The 24,477-nt window shown below is 40.1% G+C and overlaps 1 protein-coding gene across 2 annotated transcripts in view; it reads left to right on the plus strand.

Annotated features, from left to right (window-relative positions):
- Nucleotides 1-20,612, plus strand: part of LAMC1 (laminin subunit gamma 1) — a 127,109-nt gene extending 106,497 nt beyond the window's left edge. The window contains exons 17-28 of one of the 2 annotated variants that reach the window (XM_037506271.2): nucleotides 1,334-1,512; nucleotides 2,561-2,717; nucleotides 6,806-7,011; nucleotides 7,398-7,477; nucleotides 8,248-8,385; nucleotides 8,910-9,054; nucleotides 10,220-10,369; nucleotides 10,628-10,742; nucleotides 11,865-12,064; nucleotides 12,913-13,071; nucleotides 16,071-16,170; nucleotides 17,650-20,612. In XM_037506271.2, the coding sequence (XP_037362168.1) occupies nucleotides 1,334-1,512; nucleotides 2,561-2,717; nucleotides 6,806-7,011; nucleotides 7,398-7,477; nucleotides 8,248-8,385; nucleotides 8,910-9,054; nucleotides 10,220-10,369; nucleotides 10,628-10,742; nucleotides 11,865-12,064; nucleotides 12,913-13,071; nucleotides 16,071-16,170; nucleotides 17,650-17,906 (1,886 nt within the window). In that variant the 3' untranslated portion in view covers nucleotides 17,907-20,612. The remainder of the gene's footprint in view (nucleotides 1-1,333; nucleotides 1,513-2,560; nucleotides 2,718-6,805; nucleotides 7,012-7,397; nucleotides 7,478-8,247; nucleotides 8,386-8,909; nucleotides 9,055-10,219; nucleotides 10,370-10,627; nucleotides 10,743-11,864; nucleotides 12,065-12,912; nucleotides 13,072-16,070; nucleotides 16,171-17,649) is intronic. The other variant, XM_054693400.1, reaches the window with a different exon arrangement.
- The last annotated feature ends 3,865 nt before the right edge of the window (nucleotides 20,613-24,477 follow it).

Below are 24,477 nucleotides of genomic sequence, written 5' to 3' on the forward strand. Positions count from 1 at the left end.
GCGATGGTGGCATAGAACCCTAAGTCTCCCCTAATTCTGGTAGGAACCATAATCCAGAAAGGACTTGGACAGACTCAGTCCAGTCACCTGGCTCACAGTCAGGGTGATCCCTAAGTCCTCATAGATGCTTTGTTTGATGCCAAAGTATTATGCTTTTCTAGAATTCTGGGGACTGAGAGCTGCTCTGGTTTCTTTACAACCTAGTTTATGTCATTTGTGGTGTTTCTGATTCTTCCTTTTTCTGGTCTTCCATTTTTCCAAAGAAAGAAAAGTCTCCTTTTGATTTTTGAATTCTGCCCCTGTGCTTGAGGAGACCCTTTTATTGATCGCATTCTTAGGGCTGATAAAGAAGCTGTGAGACTCTGATGGCAATGAGCTGGTTGACTCACTGGCTGCAGTTGCTTCCTACCCTGGGGGCCCTTTTGGTGTGGCCATGTATAAACATCTGCTTCTTCTTGGCATAAACACTTGCCTGGAATTAGGCTTAGAACTGTTTGGGCTTTTGCTTTCTGAATTCCTTCATTTTTTCCTGTGGAATGTAGCATACTGCCTTTTACTCAATTCAGAGAGCAAAGTGAGTAAACACACTATCAGCTAATGCAAAATAAGCATGAGCACTGGGTCTTCTAGTTTTAGTGGGAAAAATATTAAAACAATGGTGAGATGAAGAGATGAATTTGTAAAGTGCACAAAAGGACACTAATTTGTTTAATAGGCTGGTTTCTCTAATTATTAAGTAATCTGAAAGGATACACTTTTTTTTCTTTTAAATATTTATTTATACAAGAACTGGGGTACAGGCCAGATGTGTGGGAGGGTGAGAGGATTCACCAGAGACAGAGCGGGGAGCAGAACAGGCAGATGAAACGAAAGCACTGCTGAGGGGAGCAGCGGGTGAGACAGGAGAGGTCTGTCTCGCCATATGGGATTCTCCCTGGCTGGCCGGCGGAGTCTGCGGGTTAGCTTCACAGTCCTACGCTGAACCCACTGCGCCACCGGGGAGGCCCCAATATTCAGCAAATTTATTATTTTTTTTTAATGTTTTCTTTTATATGATTCTTACATCATTTTTCATCTTTGCACAATGTATGCATTTTCATTGTGGTTATATTCCCCATACAATTGCACGGATACTTTTTACTCGAAACTGACTGGTGTTTTAAAATTTTCTGTCTTTGCTCCCAGGCACTGCTAATCATTTAAATTCCCATAAAAAATCCTGTTTCTCAAGAAATGTCTGCTGAATGACAGTACAGTCAGTTGTCAATGTCAGTCTGCTCTAAAAGACTTCCTTCTTTGCCTTGTTGTGTCCTTTTTCCCCTCTGTTCTGCAGCCTGTGACTGTCACCCTGAGGGGTCTCTTTCGCTCCAGTGCAAGGATGATGGTCGTTGTGAATGCAAAGAAGGCTTTGTGGGAAATCGCTGTGACCAGTGTGAAGAGAACTATTTCTACAATCGGTCTTGGCCTGGATGCCAGGAATGTCCAGCCTGTTACCGACTGGTAAAGGACAAGGTAAGCTGTTCATAGTGCATTCATTCATTCATTAGCCATCAAATGGGAACTTCCTGCACATTAACTTCTGGACAAAAAATGGTAAAGAAGGTAGACACGGTCCCTGTTCTCAAAGGCTTATGTTCCGGTTGAAAGACAGTAAGAATTAAGTAAGGAAATCATTGCCAGAAAGAATACAGACAGAGAATAGAACTACTTTCTATTATGGCTCTAAGGAAATGAGATGAGATCATAAGGATAAGCAGGGGCAAGCCCCTGAGAAGGGGATGGATGGAAGGCTCTTCCTGCACAGGGAATGTGGGGTACAAAGGCTTTGGAATTGGGGGGTGTTTGGAGCCTGCTAATTAAGTGGGGGAGTGGTTCATGATAAGACTGGAGAAGTTGATGGAGACAGCTGTGTCATACCTTGTTGAACATAGTAAGAAATACAGGTTTTATTCCAAGTCCACTGGAATTGCACCAAAGAGTTTTAAGCTAGGGGATCCTATTTGTGTTTGTAAGAAGAACATTGTGACTACTATGGAAAGAATGATAGTTAGGATTGGGGTGGGGGAGCTATGGTGGAATTGCTGGATAAATGTGATGTGTGTGTGGGTACAGGGCATTAAAGGGGCAAGGAAAGGGAAAGAGAAGAATCAAGGATGGATATTGGGATTTTTACTCTAGGCAGCTGAAGGCATTATTTATTGAGATGGATGTGACTCAGAAAGAATAGAGTTAAGAGAAAAGAGTATAATTTTGGATGCTGTTGAGATGCCTATCAGAGAGCTCAGTGGAGGTGTCAACAAGTAATCTGAAACACAAGGGAGCAGTCAGAACTGAGAAGTTGTCAGCATGTGTTGTTTAAAGTTAAAGGAATGAGTCTGACATTTTTTCTTTGGAAGTCAAAGAAATAAAGAAAATTTACCCAGTACCTGCTTACCAGCAAACATGCAGGGAGTGTGTAGACCTGGGTATTTACAGGTGTGGCTGATCTTCCAGCAGGAGGGACAGTGCTTCAGGAACACTCGTATTCCTACTTTCCCTTTTCTTCCTTTATTATGTTTAGGTTGCTGATCATCGAGCGAAACTCCAGGAATTAGAGAATCTCATAGCAAACCTTGGAACTGGGGATGAGGCGGTGACGGATCAAGCCTTTGAGGATAGACTCAAACAAGCAGAGAGAGAGGCTATGAACCTCCTTCTTGAGGCCCAGGATGTCAAAGGTAAGTTTTAAGATAAAATAAACATGAAGTTATTCTCCAGCACATTGAAGCTATTACAGTATTTTTATAAATTTCAAGCATTTTATCATTCTGTTCCATTACAACATATTTTATTTTATTTTACTTCTGCATGTTATCTTTTTTATTTATATATATTTTACATCATTGTTCATTTTTAAACAACATTTGCTTCCTCCCACCCTGAGATATAGTCCCCACAGAATTTCCTTCACCAGTTCACCCGTGCACCATCACCTCAGTCTCCTGTGCTCCTCCGTCCCTCTCTCTGATCCCTCTCCCTCCTCCCCTGCAGTATGTCTCTGATTTATAATTGTCCGTTTTTGCTTTGTTGTGTTTTGTGCTGTTATTATTGTTTTACACTGATGTCTTACTTGGTTCCCCTATATTCCTCCTGTAAGTGAAACCATCCAATATTTTTTTTCCTTCTAGCTTATTTCACTGAGCATAATTCCTTTTAGCTCCATCCACGTTGCTGCAAATGGCATGAGTTTATCTTGTTTGATGGCTGAATAGTATTCCATTGTGTGTGTGTGTGTGTGTGTATATATATATATATATATATATATATATATACACACACACACCCCACATCTTCTTGATCCAGTCATCTATTTTTGGGCATTTGGGTTGTTTCCAGGTTTTACCTATTTTAAATAGTGCTGCAGTAAAATGGGGGTACAGGTGGTCTTTAAATCAGTGTTTTTGTGTCCTTTGGGTAGATCCCTAGGAGTGGGATTGCTGGGTCATATGGTAGCTCCATTTTTAGTAGACTGAGGAACCTCCACACAGCTTTCCTTAGTGGTTGGACCAGTTTACACACCCATCAGCAATGTAGGAGAGTTCCTTTTTCACCACATCCTCGCCAACATTTGTTGTTGCTAGTTTTTTTGATATGTGCCATTCTTACTGGTATAAGGTGGTATCTCATTGTAGTTTTGATTTGCATTTCCCTGATTATAAGGATTGCATTACAATGTATTTTTAAATAGTTTTAAAAAAATCATTGCAGGTATACATTGCTAGTATGCATTACTTTAAGAAGAAAACTTGACCTTCGATTTTTTTTTATCATTCTAGTGAGTATTTATTTTATGCCCTGATTTATTTCTTTGAAAAGGATTTTATAGGGAAAAATTGTGATCTTCAATTATGAATTGAACAGCTAGCTACCAAATAATGTAACACTTAGTATTATGAAAGTAGAGATTATGAAATTACCTAGTTAATAAGCACATATGGTGGTAATGTTATATGAAGGCATACATTTTATATATTATATGCATAATGTCCTTTGCAATTCAATAGTTCAGTCGTCTGTACATTATCTGATGAGATGGGATAATAAGCAGAGAAGAGGTTGACTTAAGATTTAGAAAACAGTTTGTTTATGTTAAAATGCCTTCTTGAAGTCAAGAAAATGAAGGACAGATAACAGCTGGTTTCACTTATTTGTGGAATATAAATAACCAGAAACCATATACTAGCAAAAATGTAGCAAAAATAATCTTAGACAGTGAAAAATATACTGGTTACCGGGGAAACAGTGCAGGGAAGAGGGGCTATAGGAAGGAAGGGGACAGAACATTGGCACAGGAGGTGAGTGCAGGGTGAGTGCAACACATGCCCATGTGGAGGAGGAAAAAGGTAACCCCAGAGTCATACAGATGTGTAACTGGCTGACACATTTAATTAAATAAGAAATAAAATAAGTACCTTATTGACTTTAAAAGAAAGCTTGTTTTTAAAACTTTGAAAGTCAGTTATTTTAAATCATTTGCTTTTTATGTGAGCACTTTAAAATTTTGTTTTCACTTCTTAGTCTCTGGATAAAGATTTTTTCTAAAACTTGCACAGGTTCTTTTGTACACTTACTGCTTACCTGTAGTAACACCAACAGTGGAAAGATGAGTAAGGTACTGCACCTTCATCGAGGTGTCACCATCTCGCTGGCGTCACTTCTGCTTGGGGCTGTCCCATGGTTGAAGCCCTGGTGTTTTTGGCTACTCACAGTAAACACACTGGGACTGTGGTGATCAACTTCAGTTTTCTTTTTTGCATTATTGAATTAGAATTGACATATAGCACAGATGTATAAGCTTTAGTGTACAGTGTGACTCAGCATACACATATTGTGAAATGATTATCGATTATTGATTTGTGAATCTGTATCCATTTAGATTGTTTCAAAATACAGATCAACAAAAACTAAGTGGATTTGCTGATTTCTTGATGTAAATATCCCTAATGTACAGAATTTTGATCTTATAAAGCTACTGAACTGGAGAAGGGATTCATTGGTTGCATTTGGTTTGGGATAGTTTTTTTTTTTTTTCATGTGAAAATCCAGAAATTGGTCAATGAGGCAAATATTTAGAAATAATAAATAAAACCGCAGGTCAATAGCTTGTGTAAACTTTAGGTGTTCTTTATTTTTTGTTTTGGTGGTGGCTGTTACATCTTAAGACCTTAAGACATCTTAAGTCTTTAGCATAGATGAAGAAGAATTTAAATGTTTCATAATCTACAAAACAGTAGTGGTTTTTTTGAGGATGTTCACTTTTCAGCAGTAGTGTCTGACACATTATTTCATTAATGTATCATCTTAAAACAACAAATTCACACCTACTGTTAACATTGATGACTTGCATGTGGGGTTTATTCTTAAGTACCAGTTATTCTGCCTGAGAGGTGGGGTGTGGCACACAGTTCTGGGCCAGCACCGTCAGCATGTGGGAGGGAGACCTGCCTGCACTACCGTCAGCCTAAGCACCAGGCATCTCCATGCAGCCCCGACAGCATCTGTCTCCCCTTGGACCACAATGTCTACCTACTTTCCTCTGCCCAAGCAGGTGATTCTGTTGGACAGAAGCTGTGATAGGAGCCATGGCCATCATACCTCCCCTTGAGCCATCTGACAGTGAGGAGCATAGTGGGCTGCTGCTACTGATATCTTTGGAGTATTATATAATGAGGCCAGGGTTCCATCCACGTCCACTTAGACCTGCTTCCTGGAGTTCCTGGCTGACATTTCCTCCTTAGGCTCAGACTAGCCATGAATAAAAATATCTTCATAATGATTGATCTTTTAAAACTATCCCTAAGTATTCATTTGTAGCTTAAACTTGTTCTGCAGATTCAAAAGGAGAATATAAGGTACAGTTAAGTCTTGGAATTAGACACTTGGAATTGTAAGGCATCTGATTTTGTAAAATTATCTATTCTCTTTTATTGGATAATAAGTTTTGTATTCTCCTTTTACATATTATTGTTCTTCTAAAGAACTGGCCAGAGGAACTATATCTCCTATTTTTGAGGGTGTAAAGGGAAGGGACCTATGTAACCTTGTGACTGAAATGCATCCGCAATCTTTAGATTATTAAAGGATCTGCTTAGGGCCACTGCGTATAGTGAGGCAGCAGTTGTGTTGTACACCAGCTTTGCGCATGCATTTGGTAGCACTGCTTACCAGTTGCTATTTTCCAAACCTGTATTCAACTTTATTGGTCTTAACTGAGACCTCTCGTCTTTAACCTTGCTTGAAAAAAATGACATGGATATGCCAAGGGTAGGGAGTGATGGCAAGCATCTCTTTAGTTTAAAATATAAAATGGAATTTTAATTTGTCATATTTCATCTACTGCTTTAGAAACTTTTTTCCTAGTTTAGAAAAAGTGTCATAGTGTAGAATATGTCAGGTCTGGCTGTGCCTTTAACAACATTGATTTTTATAAATAAATCTGTCATGTGCTAGGATGTTTAAATCAGTCTTCATCAAACATTTCTGGGCTGTCTTCGCTTTGTCGATCACTGTATAAGACTGAGGCTGTAGTGAGGGTAAGAAAGAGGGTCAGACAGCGCAAGAGTTGGAGACAGTGTGAGAAGTATAACCGTGGTGGTACTGCTGGGCACAGGAAAGATTGACCAGCACTCCCAGTGGGCGCAGGGACAGTAGTCGGAGAGTTGCAGGGTTTGGAAGAGTCCAGATGAGCAGTGCCTCGGATTCCTTGTGAGGTGATATGTCCTCCTGTCAGACAACTTGTGAACTTTCTTCTGCATTGCCATTGCAGATGTGGACCAGAATTTGATGGATCGCCTCCAGAGAGTAAATAACACCCTTTCCAGCCAAATTAGCCGTTTACAGAATATCCGGAATACCGTTGAGGAGACTGGAAACTTGGCTGAACAAGCACGTTCCCGGGTAGAGAGCACAGAGCAGTTGATTGAAATCGCATCCAGAGAACTTGAAAAAGCAAAGATGGCCGTTGCCAACGTGGTGAGTGTGTGTGATGATCTGAGGTGGACACAAGGACCCCTGGTAATCTGCAGCAACTCTGGCAGTGGAGCGCTTCTTTAATTAACTTTAACTTGCATCTTTTTATTTGTCTCTCAGCATGGAGTGGGAGAGCGTTATTGCTCATAGCTGTCATGAAATAGTTTCATGAACTAGATAGAAACCCAAAGACATCTACTGATACATCAGGGTCCTTTTTCTGGCTTTGTTCCTTCTGTGGCACTAGGCAGTTTAAACTTCCTTTATCCTTCTCTAACATTAACAGGCATTCTTTTTGCCAAATAATAAAAATTTAACTTTGACACTTGCTTTATTAAATGTAGATTATTCAGTCTTTTGAGATAAATCTTTGTTTATTTCCTCTTCAGTCAATTATTCAGCCAGAGTCTACAGGAGACCCAAACAACATGACTCTTTTGGCAGAAGAAGCGCGAAGGCTGGCTGAACGGTAAATGGTTAAGTAATGGCTTCAGGGTGCTACACCCACAAACCCTTCCCTCATAGCCACTTTTGCAGAGTTTGCTCTCTTTTCTGAAATGTTACCAGATACATATGCACTTTTCTTCTCTTTATTTTGAAATGTGAATATGTACACTGCATATGAAAATACATTATTAGATATGATCCTTTTGTTGTAATCCTCATTGTTTTTGGAAAAACAATAATATATATCAAATGAAATAAATAATCCCCAAAGTGAAAAAAATACAATGATTTGGAGGAAAATTATACTTGCAAATTTTAAAGAAAACCATAATATTTTTAGATTTTTAATTTTGAAATCTTAAAGTTAGTAGATAACTAAAGATGCTCACTAACATTTAGCTGTTAATTTTTTTAACTATTAAATGGATTTTTACCCAAAGTGATTAATTTTCAAAGAAAAAATATGTTCATGACTTTTCTGACAACCCAATATATCAAACAATATAAACAAATATAAAGTGAACCCCAATAAGTTTTAAGTTTTATACCATTAGTTTTCTTGAAAAATAACGTTTTCTCAGATTGCAGAATGCTATTTATAATTATACTCAGCCCTGCTAAATGATTGCAAAATTCTAAATTTATTAGGTTTTACGTATTTCTAGAGCGCTGGCCACATTAGAATGTGTGTGTGTGTGTGTGTGTGTACACAATAAACATTACTTAAATTTTATTTCTCTCTCTATGAGATGGTTCTGTTTCATGGTTTCTTTTCTCTCTTATGTTACACAGCCATAAGCAAGAAGCTGATGATATTGTACGAGTTGCAAAGACTGCCAATGATACATCAACTGAAGCATATAATCTGCTTTTGAAGACACTGGCAGGAGAAAATCAAACAGCATTGGAGATTGAAGAGCTTAATAGAAAGTGAGTGTAATTTAACAGGGCTCATAGCCCTTTAGCTGTTCTCGTGAGTAGCACCAGTTAAGTGAAAAATTAAATGCGGGTGGATACAGGGGAAGCATTTATGCAAGATTTCTTTTGTTTAATCCCACTTTTGAAATGGGGCAGGAAATAGAGCAGGGGGTGCAGAATTATAGAGGCTTTATTTTATTTAATTATTACAACTGCAGAGGGTGGTAATAAATGACTAGCCAGGATACTTAACGTTCTGCCTAACTGAAAACTACCATAAAGTAAATCGAGAAAACGTTGTTTAGTATTGTGAAAGTGTCCAAATTAGAAATTAGATGGTAAAACATACATTATAAGTAGAAGCAATAAGATGAAATATAAATTTAAGCTATCTTGATAAAATAGCATTTTAGTATAGCAATTTCTTTGACGTTTTTGAACTAGTGTCAGTGATTTAAATGAAAATGAATCTGATTAACAGTAAGATGCTAATAGTAGCTGAGGTTTTTCATTAAGTCACGTCTTTGGTTTCGTAGGTATGAGCAAGCAAAGAACATCTCACAAGACCTGGAGAAGCAAGCTGCCCGAATCCATGAGGAAGCCAAGAAGGCTGGTGACAAAGCTGTGGAGATCTATGCCAGTGTGGCCCAGCTCACCCCTGTGGACTCAGAAGCTCTGGAGGTATGGGGATGACAGCCAGTATACTCCAAACTCTACTTGTCATTACCCATCCTCAGCCTTTACTCTCACCCCCTTCTACACACACACACACACACACACACACGCCATCCTGACAGCCCTGAGCTATCATAGTCATGCATCTCTCCTGTCTTCCAAGTGACTCACTTATAAACTAAGTTCATAGAACTTAGTCAAGAATCTTGTGATTATAAATATTAAATAGCAAAGACTACTTTGTGATATGAGTAAAATCACTCCAAATCTTTAATATAAATCCAAATCAATACATTTGGATTAATTAAAGGCAGAGTATGCCTAGACTGTTACTCTCAGGCACTCTCTGGGAGAGTGAGAGAGAAATAAAAGAGGATGGGTTTATATAGATCTTAGGCATATAGCAGGGGTGGGGAGGAGAGGTGAAAACAGGACAGGGGAGAGCACAAGGGACAGTGGTGTTGGTTCATGGGTGATGTGGTGGTGGGAGAACTGTGGGGAGGGGAGTAATCAAATATTGTACAAAAATGAACAATGATGTAAGAAAATTTAAAAACTAAAAGGATGGTTTAGATGAGATGACTTCCAGAATGCTCTAAGGCAGGTTGAAATATTGATGTTGGTAGTGTTTTATTTTATCTGTACTCTTAATTGTGAATCCTCACATTGGACTTTGTAAAAATGTCATTTTTACATTAAACTTGAAATTTTCTAAGTTACCCTTCTTACATCTAAGGCATTGACTTGGTTTTTAATCATAAAGGTTTAGGTTTTTTCAGACCTAAATATGATTCTGTGTTTATTAAATAGACAAAACTAACATGTGCTCATTGAAATCAGACCAGGGGCAGGTGCATTGTCAGAAAAGTAGGTGTGGAAATTGACTGGAGAGTGATACAAGGAAACTTGCTTGGTGGAAATATTTTGTGGCTTGATTGGGATGTTAGTTGTTATGCAGATAAATGTGTTTGTCCAAACTCATCAAGCCCAGCACTGTGTATATACCACTTTGTATAAATTATATCTTGATTTTTTTAAAGTTCCATAAGGTCTTGATCTGTGCTGATCTTTTATAAATATGTACTGAGTACTAAATGTTACAGAATTGCTAAGGCTACCTCTCATCAATTTGTTTTGTCTAAAGTGTAATGACCATGCTTAATTTTCACAGAATGAAGCCAATAAAATAAAGAAGGAAGCTGAGGATCTGGACCGACTCATTGAGCAGAAGTTGAAAGATTATGAGGACCTCAGAGAGGACATGAGAGGAAAGGAACTGGAAGTAAAGAACCTTCTGGAGAAAGGAAAGACGGAACAACAGGTTGGCTCGACTTGCAGGCAGCTCCATTTTTTGAGGCAGAATTTGAGGGAGTCCCAAGTGTAAGCTGTATCTGTCACATTCCCACCCCCACAGAGGCCACAGAACACTAAGGATTCCCGGGAGTGCCCTCTGCCGGGTGCCCAGGCCAGCCTGCGGGGTGCTGGCACATTTCGGGGTGGGAGTGGAGGCGCCTGATCTCTGAGGTGAGAGAAGGGCCTTACAGAGGGCTTGCACTCTAACCCCCCATTTATTTTGCAGACTGCAGACCAACTTCTAGCACGAGCTGATGCCGCCAAAGCTCTTGCTGAAGAAGCTGCTAAAAAGGGACGAAATACCTTACAGGAAGCTAATGACATTCTCAACAACCTGAAAGGTAGGAAAGGTTTAAATCAAGTCAAATACCAGGGTAAATAATTTGTACACTTCCTCCACTAGGGTGAGTCCTTTTTTTTTTTTTTTTTTCTTTTTTTTTTTTTTTTTAAATTTTTACCATGAGACTCTTTGAACAGACACACTGTGAAAGAAAATAGTGTAATAAATCCTATATAGCTGCATGCTTTTTTTACATTGAAGTATTTCAAAGAAAAATCCCAGAGCTCATGTCATTTTACCCCTACATAATTTAGTATGAAAATAAAAACAAGGAAATTTTCTCATGTTAGGATGACTCATGTAGTCAAGATATGCCTGTTCGACTGATTTATGTGGATATGTAGAGATTGTTATCTTTCATTTTCTCTACCTTTAGACTCACTGCTGACAAAATAGTCACAGGCTCTATAAAAGCAGGAGCTTTCCTGGGTATGGTTGCAAGTAAGGGCTCAGATGTCGGGGGATTAGATTCCCGTCTCTCCTCCACCTCTTACTGTGAGTCCTTGGGCATATGATCTACCTCTTTAATCTTCAATTTTTTCACATATAAAAATGGTACGGTGTATGCATCACAGGCACATAAAGCTCCTCTCAGTACCATATTCAGTACTTTGCATAAGAATTAATTTTTCAAGGAAGAATTTGCTTTCTAGAAGCAAATATTCCTTCATAAGAATCTCCCATGGAGAGCCATGTACTTCTCTAAGATTTCACTTCATACCATATTCGGGTTTTTTTTCCCCCGACTTTTCATTGATCATAAAACAAAGGCCAACAGCAGCTCCCTGAAAGGTTCCCTTTTTGCTTATTGAGAGTTTATTTTTTTTTAATTTATTTTTAGTTATTTATGCATAGAAGAACTGTGGTACAGGCCAGAGGTGCAGGGGGTGAGAGGATTCACCAGAGACAGAGTGGGGAGCAGAACAGGTGGCTCTACTGAAATACACTGCTGAGGGGAGCAGCGGGCACAGGAGAGGTCTGCTGCACCACATAGTGTTAGCTCCCTGGCCGGGGATTGAATTCAGGCCATAGTGGTGATAGCGCTGAGACTTAACTCCTAGGCCTCCAGGGAGGCCCCCTTGTTGAGAGTTTAGCTCAAATATATTTTTTGGATTCGTTTTAGATTTTGATAGGAGAGTCAATGACAATAAGACGGCCGCAGAGGAGGCTCTAAAGAGAATCCCTGCCATCAACCAGACCATCATTGAAGCCAACGAAAAGACTAGGGAAGCTCAGCTGGCGCTGGGCAATGCTGCTGCTGATGCCACCGAGGCGAAAGACAAGGCCCACGAGGCTGAGAAGATTGCCAGCGCTGTCCAGAAGGTGAGTGCATCATGGTCTCCAAAACAATCTTTGCTCATAGTGATCGTTTTCCAGTAAGCATAGTTCTTTGACATGAACAGTTTGGTTTGTTTTTTTTCCAAATTGGTACATAATGCGAGTCAATGCAACTGCCAAGCCCCACCTTCAAGCATATTGCACAGCTAAGTGCGTCCTCCCACTTAGAATTTCTGTAACTGCTGGACTAGGATTCCTTCTACTCAAAGAATAATTTCTTCAGGCTGGCAGTTTCCTTCTTCAAAGTCAATGTGTTTGTTTTGTTTAAAGGAAAGATTGGAGCTGATTCTAAAGTTGTATGTTCGAGAATCACATTTTGCAGTTTCTTTCGAACAGTTGGGTTTTTGATTATATTGTATGAAAATACTCATGTCTCAGGATTAATGTTCTTTTGTATTATGATCACCTGCCAAATAGAACCTCCTAGCTTTGAATTTAAAATTTAATCCAAGTCAAAGAGTTTAACCAACATAATGTGATGATATGTACACACCATTTAAATGTTTGCCATTTGTTAGCTGAGTGACCTCAACTAAAAATGGCAATAGAAAAGGAAATTTTCAGTATTAAATAACAGGTTACAAATGGAAGTGCCTTATAAAATGCAGTTATGTTAGGTGGTAATACTACTTTTTATTATTGTTACTTGGAGCCCAAAAATAATAATATAAGTCAACATTGAGTATAAACTACTGCCCTGTTCTTTCATGATTGTATTTTTGAGCCATTTTATAGATTATGAAAGAAGTGGGAACATACTCAAGAGAAGGGATACTTTTTTTTTTTTTTTTTTAGCAGTGTTTTTTATTACCAATTGCTTGCTTTGTACCTAGAATGCTACCACCACCAAGGCAGAAGCTGAAAGGACTTTTGCAGAAGTTACAGACCTGGATAATGATGTGAACAATATGTTGAAACAACTACAAGAAGCAGAAAATGAGCTGAAGAGAAAGCAAGAGGATGCCGACCAGGACATGATGATGGCAGGGATGGTGAGCAGCTTGGCCTGTTTGCTTAGGGGCAGAGAGTAATGGGTGTTTAATAATAATCAGGATCTCCAACTTGTTGAGAAGAGTCTTTTTCATATTGACTTCTGTTTTTTATTTTGATTCCTGGTCAAGAATTGGATCTGTAACTTAACAGAGAAAACAAAGAATTTGGATTTTCTGCCAGGTTGTTGCACAACTGCCCTGTCCCAAAGCTACTCTCAGTTAAAAGCAAAAGTTAGTTTTAAATATCTGAGGTTTTAGGACACTCAAAAGCATGTATTTCTATTTTTGAATGGGTAATTCGTAAATGCTGTAAAAACAAGGAACAAAGAGGAATGCAATGAAAGTTAATTTCCTTCCCACTCTTGTTCTCCCTGCAACTTGCCTCCCTAGAGGTAAAGCCCAGTTTCTTGTGTAAAAGGCCATTTTTGAAGGTGCATTCACCACCCCAAAAATACACCAAGCTTACATCCAGTTTCATTTTCACCATTTCTGATGTGTAAACATAACCCCATTTGTAGCAAAATTGTGAATGCAAGGCCCAGCAAAGAACTGGGGTCCATTTTTCTGTTGTTCTGTCCTTGAAGGACATCCGTGGGGTCACAGTGGAAGTAATTCCTTTCCAAGTCAGTGTTCTCAGTCACAATAGATGTGAACTTTTTAAATTGTGCACTTGGAATGCAAGGAAGGGCCCCTTCTTCCACTCCCACTAAAAAGCAGGCCTTCACGGAGGATAATTTTCACTATGGGATGGAAAGGAGACATGCTAAGCCTATTAACCTATGTAAGAAGATCTAGGAGTGTGAAAATAGGAAGCATCCCTGGGCAAGTGTTCTTCTTTTTTTTTTTTTTAATTTTCATTGAGGTAACAATGGTTTACATCATTGTTTGTGTGTTAGAGATATAGGATCTCCCCCTTCAGGTGGTGTCACCACACCACACCACCACCAAACACCCATAGTCCTACATAGTCGTCCATTGTGCTTCCTTTCCTCTTTGTTCTTGACCTTCCCCCTCTTCCCCTTGGTAGCCTCAGTTCTGAAGTCAGCTTTCTAGGGCTAGTTCTTAGTTTGACTTTCCCTGATCCTTTGTTTGGTTTCTCTGAATTCCACATATGAGTGATACCATCCATTGTTTTTCTTTCTCTTTCTGACTTATTTCACTGAGCATAATCCCCTCTAACTCCATCCATGTTGCTGTCCATGGCAAGTGTTTATCTTTTTTGGTTGCTGAATAGAATTCCACTGTGCATATATATGTACACCACACCTTCCTGATCCACTCATTTGTATTGGAGCAGTTAGGTTGTTTCTAGAGCTTGACTATTGTAAATAGTGGCAAGCATATTATTTTATTATGCCTCTTTGTGAGTTTGGTTTTTTTTTTTTTTTTTTTTTTTTTTTTTTTTTTTTTTTTTGGTATTTCCTAATATTTTGCAGCAAAGAGATGGCAGAAGTGGAAATGCCAATATAGTAGCAGTGTGTATGTGTCATATGTGCTGGTCTCTGGATTTAATTTTTAATATGGTTATAGAAACACTAAATTTAGAACCTGTTACAAGGAAGGAAAAATGTATTTTGTGCCTGTGTGTATACTTCAAAAGAGAGTTTGGGTTTAATTCAGAAGGTAAAAAGAGGATCTAGCTCTTATTCTTGGTAAATAACTTCCAAGGAGTGCACAGTACCCTCGCAAACACTATCCATGTGTATGTCTGTCAACCATGAGAGGCCAGCATTGGACCTGTGTTGTTTGAGTCTGGAGAACCTACATTTTTGTCACTGAAAGAGTGAAGGCTTGGGCCTCCCTGGTGGTGCAGCGGTTGAGCGCTGGGTTCGAAGCTGCCCACAGCCTCTGCAGCACTGGTTCGATCCCCGGCCACCGGGTGAGGGTCCCACATGGCGCGCAGACCTCTCCTGCCGCCCGCTGCTCCCCTCAGCAGTGTACTTTGGTCTTTCTGCCTGCTCTGCTCTCCCCTCTGGCTCTGGTGCATTCTCTCACCCTTCTGTGCTTCTGACTGCACCCAGTGCTTGTATAAATAAATAAATAAATCTTTAAAAAAAAAAAAAAAAGAGTGAAGGCTTAAGAAAAAGACAGAAACAGCAGCTTAGATGTCGTGGTATTGTCTCGGCATCCAGAGCAGAGTCCTGGGGCGTCTCCCCTCCCTACTGCACACACAGAAAAAAGAGCCCATGAAGGCACCGTGTGAATGCCTGGGATTTCAGCAGAGATGAATTGCTTACTTCTGAAGTGTGTTTTTCCCTTTTGAAATTTTCTTTTTGAAATATTCACATTGTTTTGACCCCAAAGTTAGGTAAGACAATTCTGTGAGAAGGAACTCAAAGTCTGTTGTCTCTCTCCTATTTGTGAGAGCATCTGTTTTCTAATATTTAGATTCTTCCCCTTCCATTGCCATTTCCTGTGACTCATGCACAAGTGTATTTGTTCAGGTTTCATGGAAATTTCCCAAATATATTTATCTTTGGTTGATTTTTAAAATGTAAATTGAGTCACCGAGATTGTGTGTGCAGTTGCATGGGGAGAGGGAGTTAGAGAATAGCATCTCTCGATTATGAAATTTTCTGAGAATAGAACATTTCTAATATGTCCCTAGAGTGACCTGAAGATTGTGTTTTGATTCTAAAATGTAGTTTTCATACCCAACCTTAAAAAAATAATGTGTCTCTATTTGATAGCGCTGTATTCATAATAAACGCCACATAATCTTGTGTGAGAAAGGGAGTAGGAGGTAGTGTTGAAGCTTGATGGGAGACTGCCTATTCATGACATTACATGAATTAAAAATAGCACCGTCCTCAACATGAAAACATCGCAGAATCACACAAGCCAAGACCCTAAAAGCCCTGCAGTGAAAGATTGTAGTTTCATGAGTTAGGAAAGGAAAAAGTATCTGAAAATTGGCTCTTTGGAGGGAAAATACCTTCTTTCAAGAAGATGAAAACATACTGTCAGGACTTTGTATCATTTATCCTCTCCCCATACAGGCTTCCCAGGCTGCTCAGGAAGCCGAGATCAATGCCAGGAAGGCCAAAAACTCCGTCAACAGCCTCCTCCAGCAAATCAATGACCTCTTGGAGAAGCTGGGTAAGTGGCCATGGAACCGTGCTAGGCAGCCTCTGACTCTTGGGATCTGATGTATTTAAAGCACTTAAGATAGTGTGAATATGGAGTGAGCTGAGTCATGATGGTAGGTTGTAATAATTTAGGAAATACTTACCGGGTCCTTCCATGGAATCCTGCCTTAACATCTGACCATATTCAAGAACTTTCATAAAATTTTGAAGCTGTGCTGCCAGCAAGGCTGGCTCATTTATGTCAAGGTTTATGGTATAATTGAACAGAGGTTATTCTTAGCTCATGCTGCTCTGCTGCTGCGGAGTGTCTTGAAAGAATTTAAAGTGAAGGATTTCGTGATAGCAGAACACTTGAAACTGATCACAACTTCACTGTTTGAAACTCTCTTCTTTTGGTCTGATTAGGTGACAGCTTTTAGCCACAAGAGGGAAAGGCTCGATTTTAAAAAAATCAAGGAAATATAAGAATATTGAAATGCTCATTTAATCCAGTTTAGTAGGGAGCATTCTTATAAATTGATGATAATCTAGCCAGTACAACTTTGTAGCAAGGCATCAAATTTTAATTTCCTAGTCTTTAAAATTTGGTGTTTTGTGTGTGTACAGATGGGGGAAAGGGGTGGGTATATATATTTTTTTCATCTGTCTCAAATGTCATGAAAAATAAGTTATGTGCAGCAGATGGATTTTCAGCTGAAAGTAAGTTAAAAGAGTTAGCTTTTGTGTCAGAGTCTTTGCTTTGTTGCCTTGTAAACTGTACTAAATTTGGCCAGTTGTTTAACATCTGAGTAGCACTGGTATAAAAGTCATCTTATGAGAATTTAATCAAATACAGCATGCATAAAGTACTGGTTGTGGTACACTGTCTGCTTTTATTTATTTTAGAGTCAGGTCCTCTCAAAAGAACCTCTTTTTTTTTCTAATTTTTAATTGAAGCTTTATTGAAATTATTTCAGCATTCCAGGCTTGGCAATCTCCCAATAGTATTTAACTCCTGGAAGCAGGAAGTGATCCCCAAATCACCCCAGCATCCCTGAAGTCTAAGAGTTGAGGGCTTTCATTTTAGCTTAGAGATCTTTATGTTTATTAGATGGCACTAAAATGACACACAGATTACATTTATAAGTATGAAAAGGGTATGAAATTCTTCCAGATGACCTTCAAAACCTCAAGTGAGGCTTAGGGTCTAGTACCTGGTGATGGTATTTTTGGAAAACATTAAAAAAAAAAAACATTTTCCCTAAAAAAATCATCCAGACCAATAGCCATTGTAACCTCTGACCCATGCCTGCTGGGTGAGGTCTGTGTGTCCTTGCTTTGTGCTGTTTATGCTCTTGTTGGACATCAACAGTCTGCAGGTCACATCTGGAGGCCCTGCCCTTGTGCAGTGGCAGCTGCTGGACTTGGAGGCTGGTGGATGTCCCGTTGGGAGATGTCGTAATCCCTACTGAATGAATCTGTTCTCCTTTGTGTACTTCTGACTCTACAGGGCAGCTGGACACAGTGGACCTGAACAAGCTAAATGAGATCGAGGGGACCCTGAACAGAGCCAAAGATGAAATGAAAGTCAGTGATCTAGACAGAAAAGTGTCTGACCTGGAGAATGAAGCCAAGAAGCAGGAGGCTGCCATCATGGACTATAACCGAGACATTGAGGAGATTAGGAAGGACATTAAGAACTTGGAAGACATCAAGAAGACCTTACCATCTGGCTGCTTCAACACCCCGTCCATCGAGAAGCCCTAGCATCTCCCCTTAGGGCTGGAAGACAGCATCCCCCGACGGGGAGCCGGTGTGAGGACATGCAGTGCCTTCACACAAAGATTACATTTTTCAGACCCCCACTTCTCTGCTGCTCTCCATCACTGTCTTTTTGAACCAGGAAAAGTCACAAAGTTTAAAGAGAAGCAATTAAACATCATGAATCAGGAACAAAGGGTTTTATCTAGTAAAGTCTCTTTCCACTCTCATTGCTCCCTTGCTGACACTCTACCCACTGAGGTGTGTGAGGACGTGGCCCCTCTGTTACTGTCTGGTGGCGTAAATGCTTCGTGGGAACCATGCTGTGCCAGGGCTGAGCTCATTGTCCTCCCTTCTCCTTGACACCCGACAGAACCTCCTCAGTCTCAATACTCTTGTTTCTATGAAGGAAAAATCTGGCTACTAGTAGTAGCGCTGTGATGGCCAGTATGTCTAGTCCACAGAGAAAACACACCTGCTCCTCCTGCCCCTCCTTTTAAGCAAAAGGAAATCAACATCCTGTACCAAAGTATTGGTCAGTGGGTCAAGAGCCACCACAGTTGTAGCTCTCCCGAGCATAGGACCCCAGCTGTCCCCCGGGGAGGACGCCATTATTCCGATGGTCTCCGGGAGAGCATGGGAACACAGAACGTGCTGACCTGTTCTCACGTGTTAACCATTGACTAGGAAGATATGCTTTTTTCAGACCTTGGGAAGCTGATCCTTTAAATCCACATGGGCAGCTTGCACACACAGATAGACATCTTTTGATTTCCTTATGAATACAGGGATATGATAACCACTAACTTTTTTTTTTTTGCAATATCATCTAATTTTTAGGGCTTTTTTAGTATGTTAGTCTTAGAACTAGAGCTATCTGGCAGAGAACAGTTGGTCCCTGAGATCTTGACAAACACAACAAAAGAAGTCTTTTCTAGCAAAGGGATGAAACTTAGATACAACTTATATTGTAGGTGCCCAGACCTGTTTTTCTTCCTTTGGGGAGAGATGAAACATTTCACCCTTAACCTAATTTTCTTCTGATGGTCCCAGCTTCTAGAAGCCCTCAAAACACGTTGTTTGCCAAATCCTGGTGGCAAATACTTGCACTCAGTATTTCACACAGCTGCCTAAACCATCTAGTTCCTGTACTTTGTGATTTAAACCCACTCCTACCCTTCCCTCTGAGAGCAGAGGGAAGACCCTGACATGGGATTTCCTAGTGGGCTTCTCCACTTCTGATCCTCAGCTCTGTGGTCTTTTAGGATCACAGTGTGACAATTCCCTGCTACACAACCCCTCCTCCTACCCACCTGCCTTGAGATTCACATATAGCCTTTAACACCATGCAACTTTGTACTTTGCATAGCCGGGGGGGAAAGAAACTATTATCTGACACACTGGTGCTATTAATTATTTCAAATTTATATTTTTGTGTGAATGTTTTTTTTTGTTTGTTTATCATGATTATAGAGTAAGGAATTTATGTAAATATCCTTGTTCCTGTTTCTAGAATGGCACTGTTCACTCTGCACTCCATTTTCCCTCTTCACTGGCACGATGTGACTGTATACCTCCTTCCCTACCGTCTGCAGTTCCTTGGATTGTACGTTCCCCGTCACCATACTCTCTGCCTTATGTTTGCGCACATCCATCCTTTAATATCAGTACCAACCTGCTTTCCTTCACACAGAGCTGCTCAAAAGAGGCGCCTTGAGCCTCTTCCATCAGTCCTGGTGGCCCTGACCTGCAGCACCACAAGGTCCTTGATGCCAGCTCCAGAGCAGGGCCGCCCGGTTGGTAGGATGTGGTAGAAGAAGGAAACTTTGCTGAAGGGGCTCTGAACACAATGTGGGTCTAACCAGAGATGAGCTAGAAATGCCCTTTCTGGCAATAGTTTGAGCCAGGTGCATCAGTGTTATAAGGAGTGCGTCCTTACTGGGCACTTGCAGAGTGTCAGGGGCTGTGCAACAGGAAAGTGGGTGCAGAGAGGCCCTGTAACTGACTCCTCCCTTCCATCTCTTCTCTGTAGACCAGCGTTGACTGCAGACATGGACTTAGCATGCCCCTGAGCAGTACCTCCGCTGCTTCTCTCAGGCCTCTCCTGTTAGGGCAGGAGGAACGGCTCTTTCTTGCCAAGTCTTCACATCAGTGTTTCCTAACTAGTTTTTCTTGTTAAGAGGCCCCATTCTATCAGACATTTTGGTCAAGTTTGCAGGAAAGACTGCAGATAGACTTCCAGGGTGGTTTCCATCTAACCTATGGGTAAGGTTCACTCTTCTGAATCGTAGGCCATGGTGAAATTTGTTTCTGTGTTTTTGGCTTTTCTCCTCCATTTGTGTGGTATATTTTTAAACAGAATTTTATTTTTAAAGTGAAAGTTCTTTATAAGACGATACCTTAATTATACTCCTGCAATATAGCCATTATTTTATTGTATAGTTTCAGTTATCTGTATTTTATGTAATAAAATGGACAGGGTGGCTGCTGCAGAATGTTGGGTGTCGCCGGGAATGTAGACAGCTGTTTCTCGGAATTCTTCTTTATAATTCCACTGTGGCCCTTTTATATGTGCCTTCACTTTAGCTGTTTGCCTTAATCTTTACAGTCTTGCTCTCCTGGGTGGTGAAGAAAATGCAACATTTGGCATTTTTGATGTTAAAAAAAACAGTATTTTATTTATAATAAAATCTGAATATTTGTAACCCTTTATATTTGGTGTGGCCTGAGTGTGGTACTGGGGATGTAAGATGCTTTAAAAGGTGTGATGAAGACAAAATGCTCTGAATGTCTTCTTCAGGTCACTTATTAAAAACAGTTGTATGTACATGTCATGCACGGATGTGGATGGATGGACTGACAGATGGATTGATGGATGGCTCTTACTTTAATCTTTCTCAGGTTGAATACTTTGTATTTTAGGCTCATACATTCTTACACCTCTTCTGCCTATGGCAAAGGAAAGCAGCCATGGACAGGATGTACTTCAATACAGCTTCCTACAGAACCAGCTGTGTGCCTGCAGGCTGTATTTTGCCAGACCCTCAGGTATGGTGTCAGCACTTGATTAATGAATGACCTTTGAGGACTTTTAATTTATTTGGATTTTCTAAATTGCAGATGTATGTAAAAAGCATGCACACTTTTTAAATATGTATGCCTTCGGATAAAGGTGGTTTCTTCAGATGATGAGAAACATATATTATGGGATGAAAAGAAATAAACAGTGATGTGCTTGCTGGATCAGGAGCTGTTAGTGGCCAACAGTACAGTTGGGATGACCCCAACCCAAAAACCTGAGACCAGGTAAAAATTTTGGAAATTCAGAGGTGACAGGCAAACTTTGGGCCTGTGAAGGCCTTACTGTTTGCTCCTCACTGCTCTGTCGCCTGAGGTACACCACCTTCCTGATTTTAAAATCATTTAACAATGATCCCTGTAGAGCAGAACCTAAACTTCTTGCTAGACTTCCTCAGAAAGAGCTTTAGAGGGCACTAGTTACTTGTTTTCTTACCCTGTTCTTAACACATTAGTAGGATCTGATTCAGATGCAACTATATCTCCTTTGTAGTTACTATGTCAGGGTGAAGGGTGGATTTTTAAAATTTGCTCATTCCTTATTTCAAGTCAGCAGAGCAGTTTCTCAAAAGTTGGGAGCAGCATAATCCCATTTACTATATCCCCAGAGGTTAATTCTTTAAATAAACATTCCTGTCCCATAATACATCTGAGCCCACCAGCCCCACATCCATTTAGCTCAAAGTAGAATTCCTGGAGAAGACCCTGCATCCAGGAAAGCTGTAAGGCTTGCCCAAGATCACATGGATTATGGAAACAGGAGAGAACCGTAAATGCCAGGTAATCTAGTTTGCTCACAATAAGCAGGTTTAAGCGAAGTGAGACTGAAGACACCTTCTAGTAAGTTCTCTATCTCTGAGTCTCCATTGTTCAGTTGTCTTTAACTAGAGTGACAAATTGGTATTGAGTCTCCATTTGATTGCTCTGTGCAATCAAATGACATTCTAAGTAGAAATCATTTGCATTCTTCAGAAAGGGAAATATTTAGCTAAAGTCCAAAGAAAAGCTAAAAAATCCACTTCAGCATCCAAATAAGAGAAGCTTCCACATTTCAAGTGTTGTTTGCAGCACCTCTATGTCTTTGTTTTAACCCCTTTCTACCTGGAATACCCTTTCTTTTGGCTCCCCAGTACAAGAAAGCCGAAAGTCATGTGTCACCTCTGCTGAAATTGACCAGTCCTTCCTTGTGTCCATCACCCTTTCCAGCCATGTTCTGACTTCTAGATGACTCTTACATATGTGTTTATTGATCAGGTATCTCTCACCCACCTACTCCCCTCTCCCCTCCAGAAGATCTGGGTCTGTGTCATTCTCGGTCACATTCTCTAGTCTGGGAAGCCTACAGTGTCACTCCGGTTGTCTAAATGGTATGAAGGTAATCAACCTTTCTCCATAGTCTGTTCTCCCATTCCTGTTACAGTTTCCTTGCTGTGAGCAGAGAGGTTTATGGGTAATGTGTTCTCTTGCCTTCTTCCAATAGCACCCTGCTCTCTGTATTTTTGCAGGGACTCAGGAAGGGCTAATGTACCATTGGCCTCTTGTTTGCAGGAAGATAAGCAAAACCACTGACTTTCCACCAAATGGTACAGCACAGACCACATAGCAACCACTTGTATTCCCAGATCCCAATTCACACTAGTCATTCTCAGTACTGTGCTGTATGCCTGCAAGTTTTACCCACAGCCCCTCTGAAGATATTCCTGGATACTGGTCCAAGTTAGAACATCAGTCCTCTCTCCCATCCTCCACCCCCAGCTCTTGGGAATGGTCCAGTAAGTTTCAATAGATTGGTTGGTGGTATGTCTTGTTTGCATCTTTTAATGTAAGCCAGAGAAGTGTTACTATTAATTCAGTTGTTTATATTTTTTTCTACTAAAAAATTTATCAGACCCTTGATCAAGAACCTAACTGTCTGTTACAACATTTCTCACATAAATACGCCCCATCCAATTTAAGTGAGTCTCTGTAAAACATCCCTGGGAGGACCACCCTTCCATCCTGCCAATCCTTTCACACCATGGCCAGAAAGGAGAACTTCAGACTGATACTCCTGGGGTCTCTGCCACTGTGTCTGCCCCAGTGCTGAGACCATTGTCATTTTTAATGCAATGATTAGATGTTGTGCTATGACAAGTGTGAAGAATTTCCAGAAGCAATTCCTTTCTGAATATTCAGTGCCTGTCCTCTAAAATGTACAATCCTGATTTCCTTCCCTCTTCTTTGTACATTGAGCCTCATCTTTTCTTCCATGGATGTTTCTTTCCTCCTGAGTATGGCTTCTAAATTGGGGTTGATACAGAGTAAGCACAAGTCCAGCCATGAGCAGAGATGTCTGGGGAAGCTGCGCTGTCCTGGTGTGGATTACAAGTTCTGGGTTGCTGACCCAGCGTCCAAGATAACCAGACAGAAATGGCTGTGATTTGGGTGATTACATGTTTAGGTGGTCATAGACGTTTGTGTTACAGCTTGCTGATCTGTCAGGGCTCAGACAGTCTGCTCCCTTCTGTCTCGCTTAAGCTGCTCCGGAGGTTCAGTCCTGGCCAGAGAGATGAGCGTTACCATGGCAATTTCAGAGCGGCTGCCCTATGTATGTTTTGCAGAGACTCAGGAAGGATTAGCACAATCAAGATAGTGCACACTGTACACCATGCTTTAAAAGGCAACTTCATAATTATTTTTCTTTCATTCACCTCTCATTTGTTTAGGGTTTCCATTTGGCCAAGAGCAACCTGTGTTTTTCTACTTCATAACCTAACCACTATCTTAACATCACGCCTCATTCTCTGGATTGGATTTTGGCTCATTTTCCTTTTAAAAATCTTTATTATCCATGTATTTTATTATAAGCTTTATAAAATGCCATATTTTGTGGGAGTCAAGGCAAGGTTTAAATATATTAGAAACCTACCTAATATTAAGGAAGCAGTGATTCCATCACTGGGAATTATTACTTGGAACCTGATTATCTGCAAGTGACCTCGGTGACCTGCACCACACAGCCCATGACCTTCTCTCACTGCTCTTGATTTCTCCCTCCCTTTTCCCCTAATTAGGACCAGAGGTACAATCATAAAGCTACTGCACCTGGCTTCACCTTCAACATTAACATCTGATATAATCATGATACATTTACCAAAACCAAGAAATTATATAATATGTGTAGAATGCTATTCATAGAATGATAATCTTTTGTCTACTTTTTAAGACCTTTTTCAAGATTCTGTTTTAAAAGAAATGTTGAATTATAAAACAGAAAATGAGAATACCCATCATCAGATCCCAAGCTATGAACAATAGGGATGTGGAGTCCAAAATAATTGATGTTACTTTCATAATAGACTCAAGATGGCCTAAGATAGAGATTATTCATAGTTAATTACAAACAGAATCTCTAACCAATGTGGTAAAATATCTTTAAATTTTCTAGATGTTTTTAAAGATCTATCAGCATGAATATGTTATTCATTATACACCACAAATTTAAGTATTTGCTAACAAA

The sequence above is a fragment of the Talpa occidentalis genome, unplaced genomic scaffold (assembly GCF_014898055.3).
Source record: "Talpa occidentalis isolate TD23 unplaced genomic scaffold, MPIMG_talOcc4v2.1 talOcc4.12, whole genome shotgun sequence".
NCBI classification, from domain to species: Eukaryota; Metazoa; Chordata; class Mammalia; order Eulipotyphla; family Talpidae; genus Talpa; species Talpa occidentalis.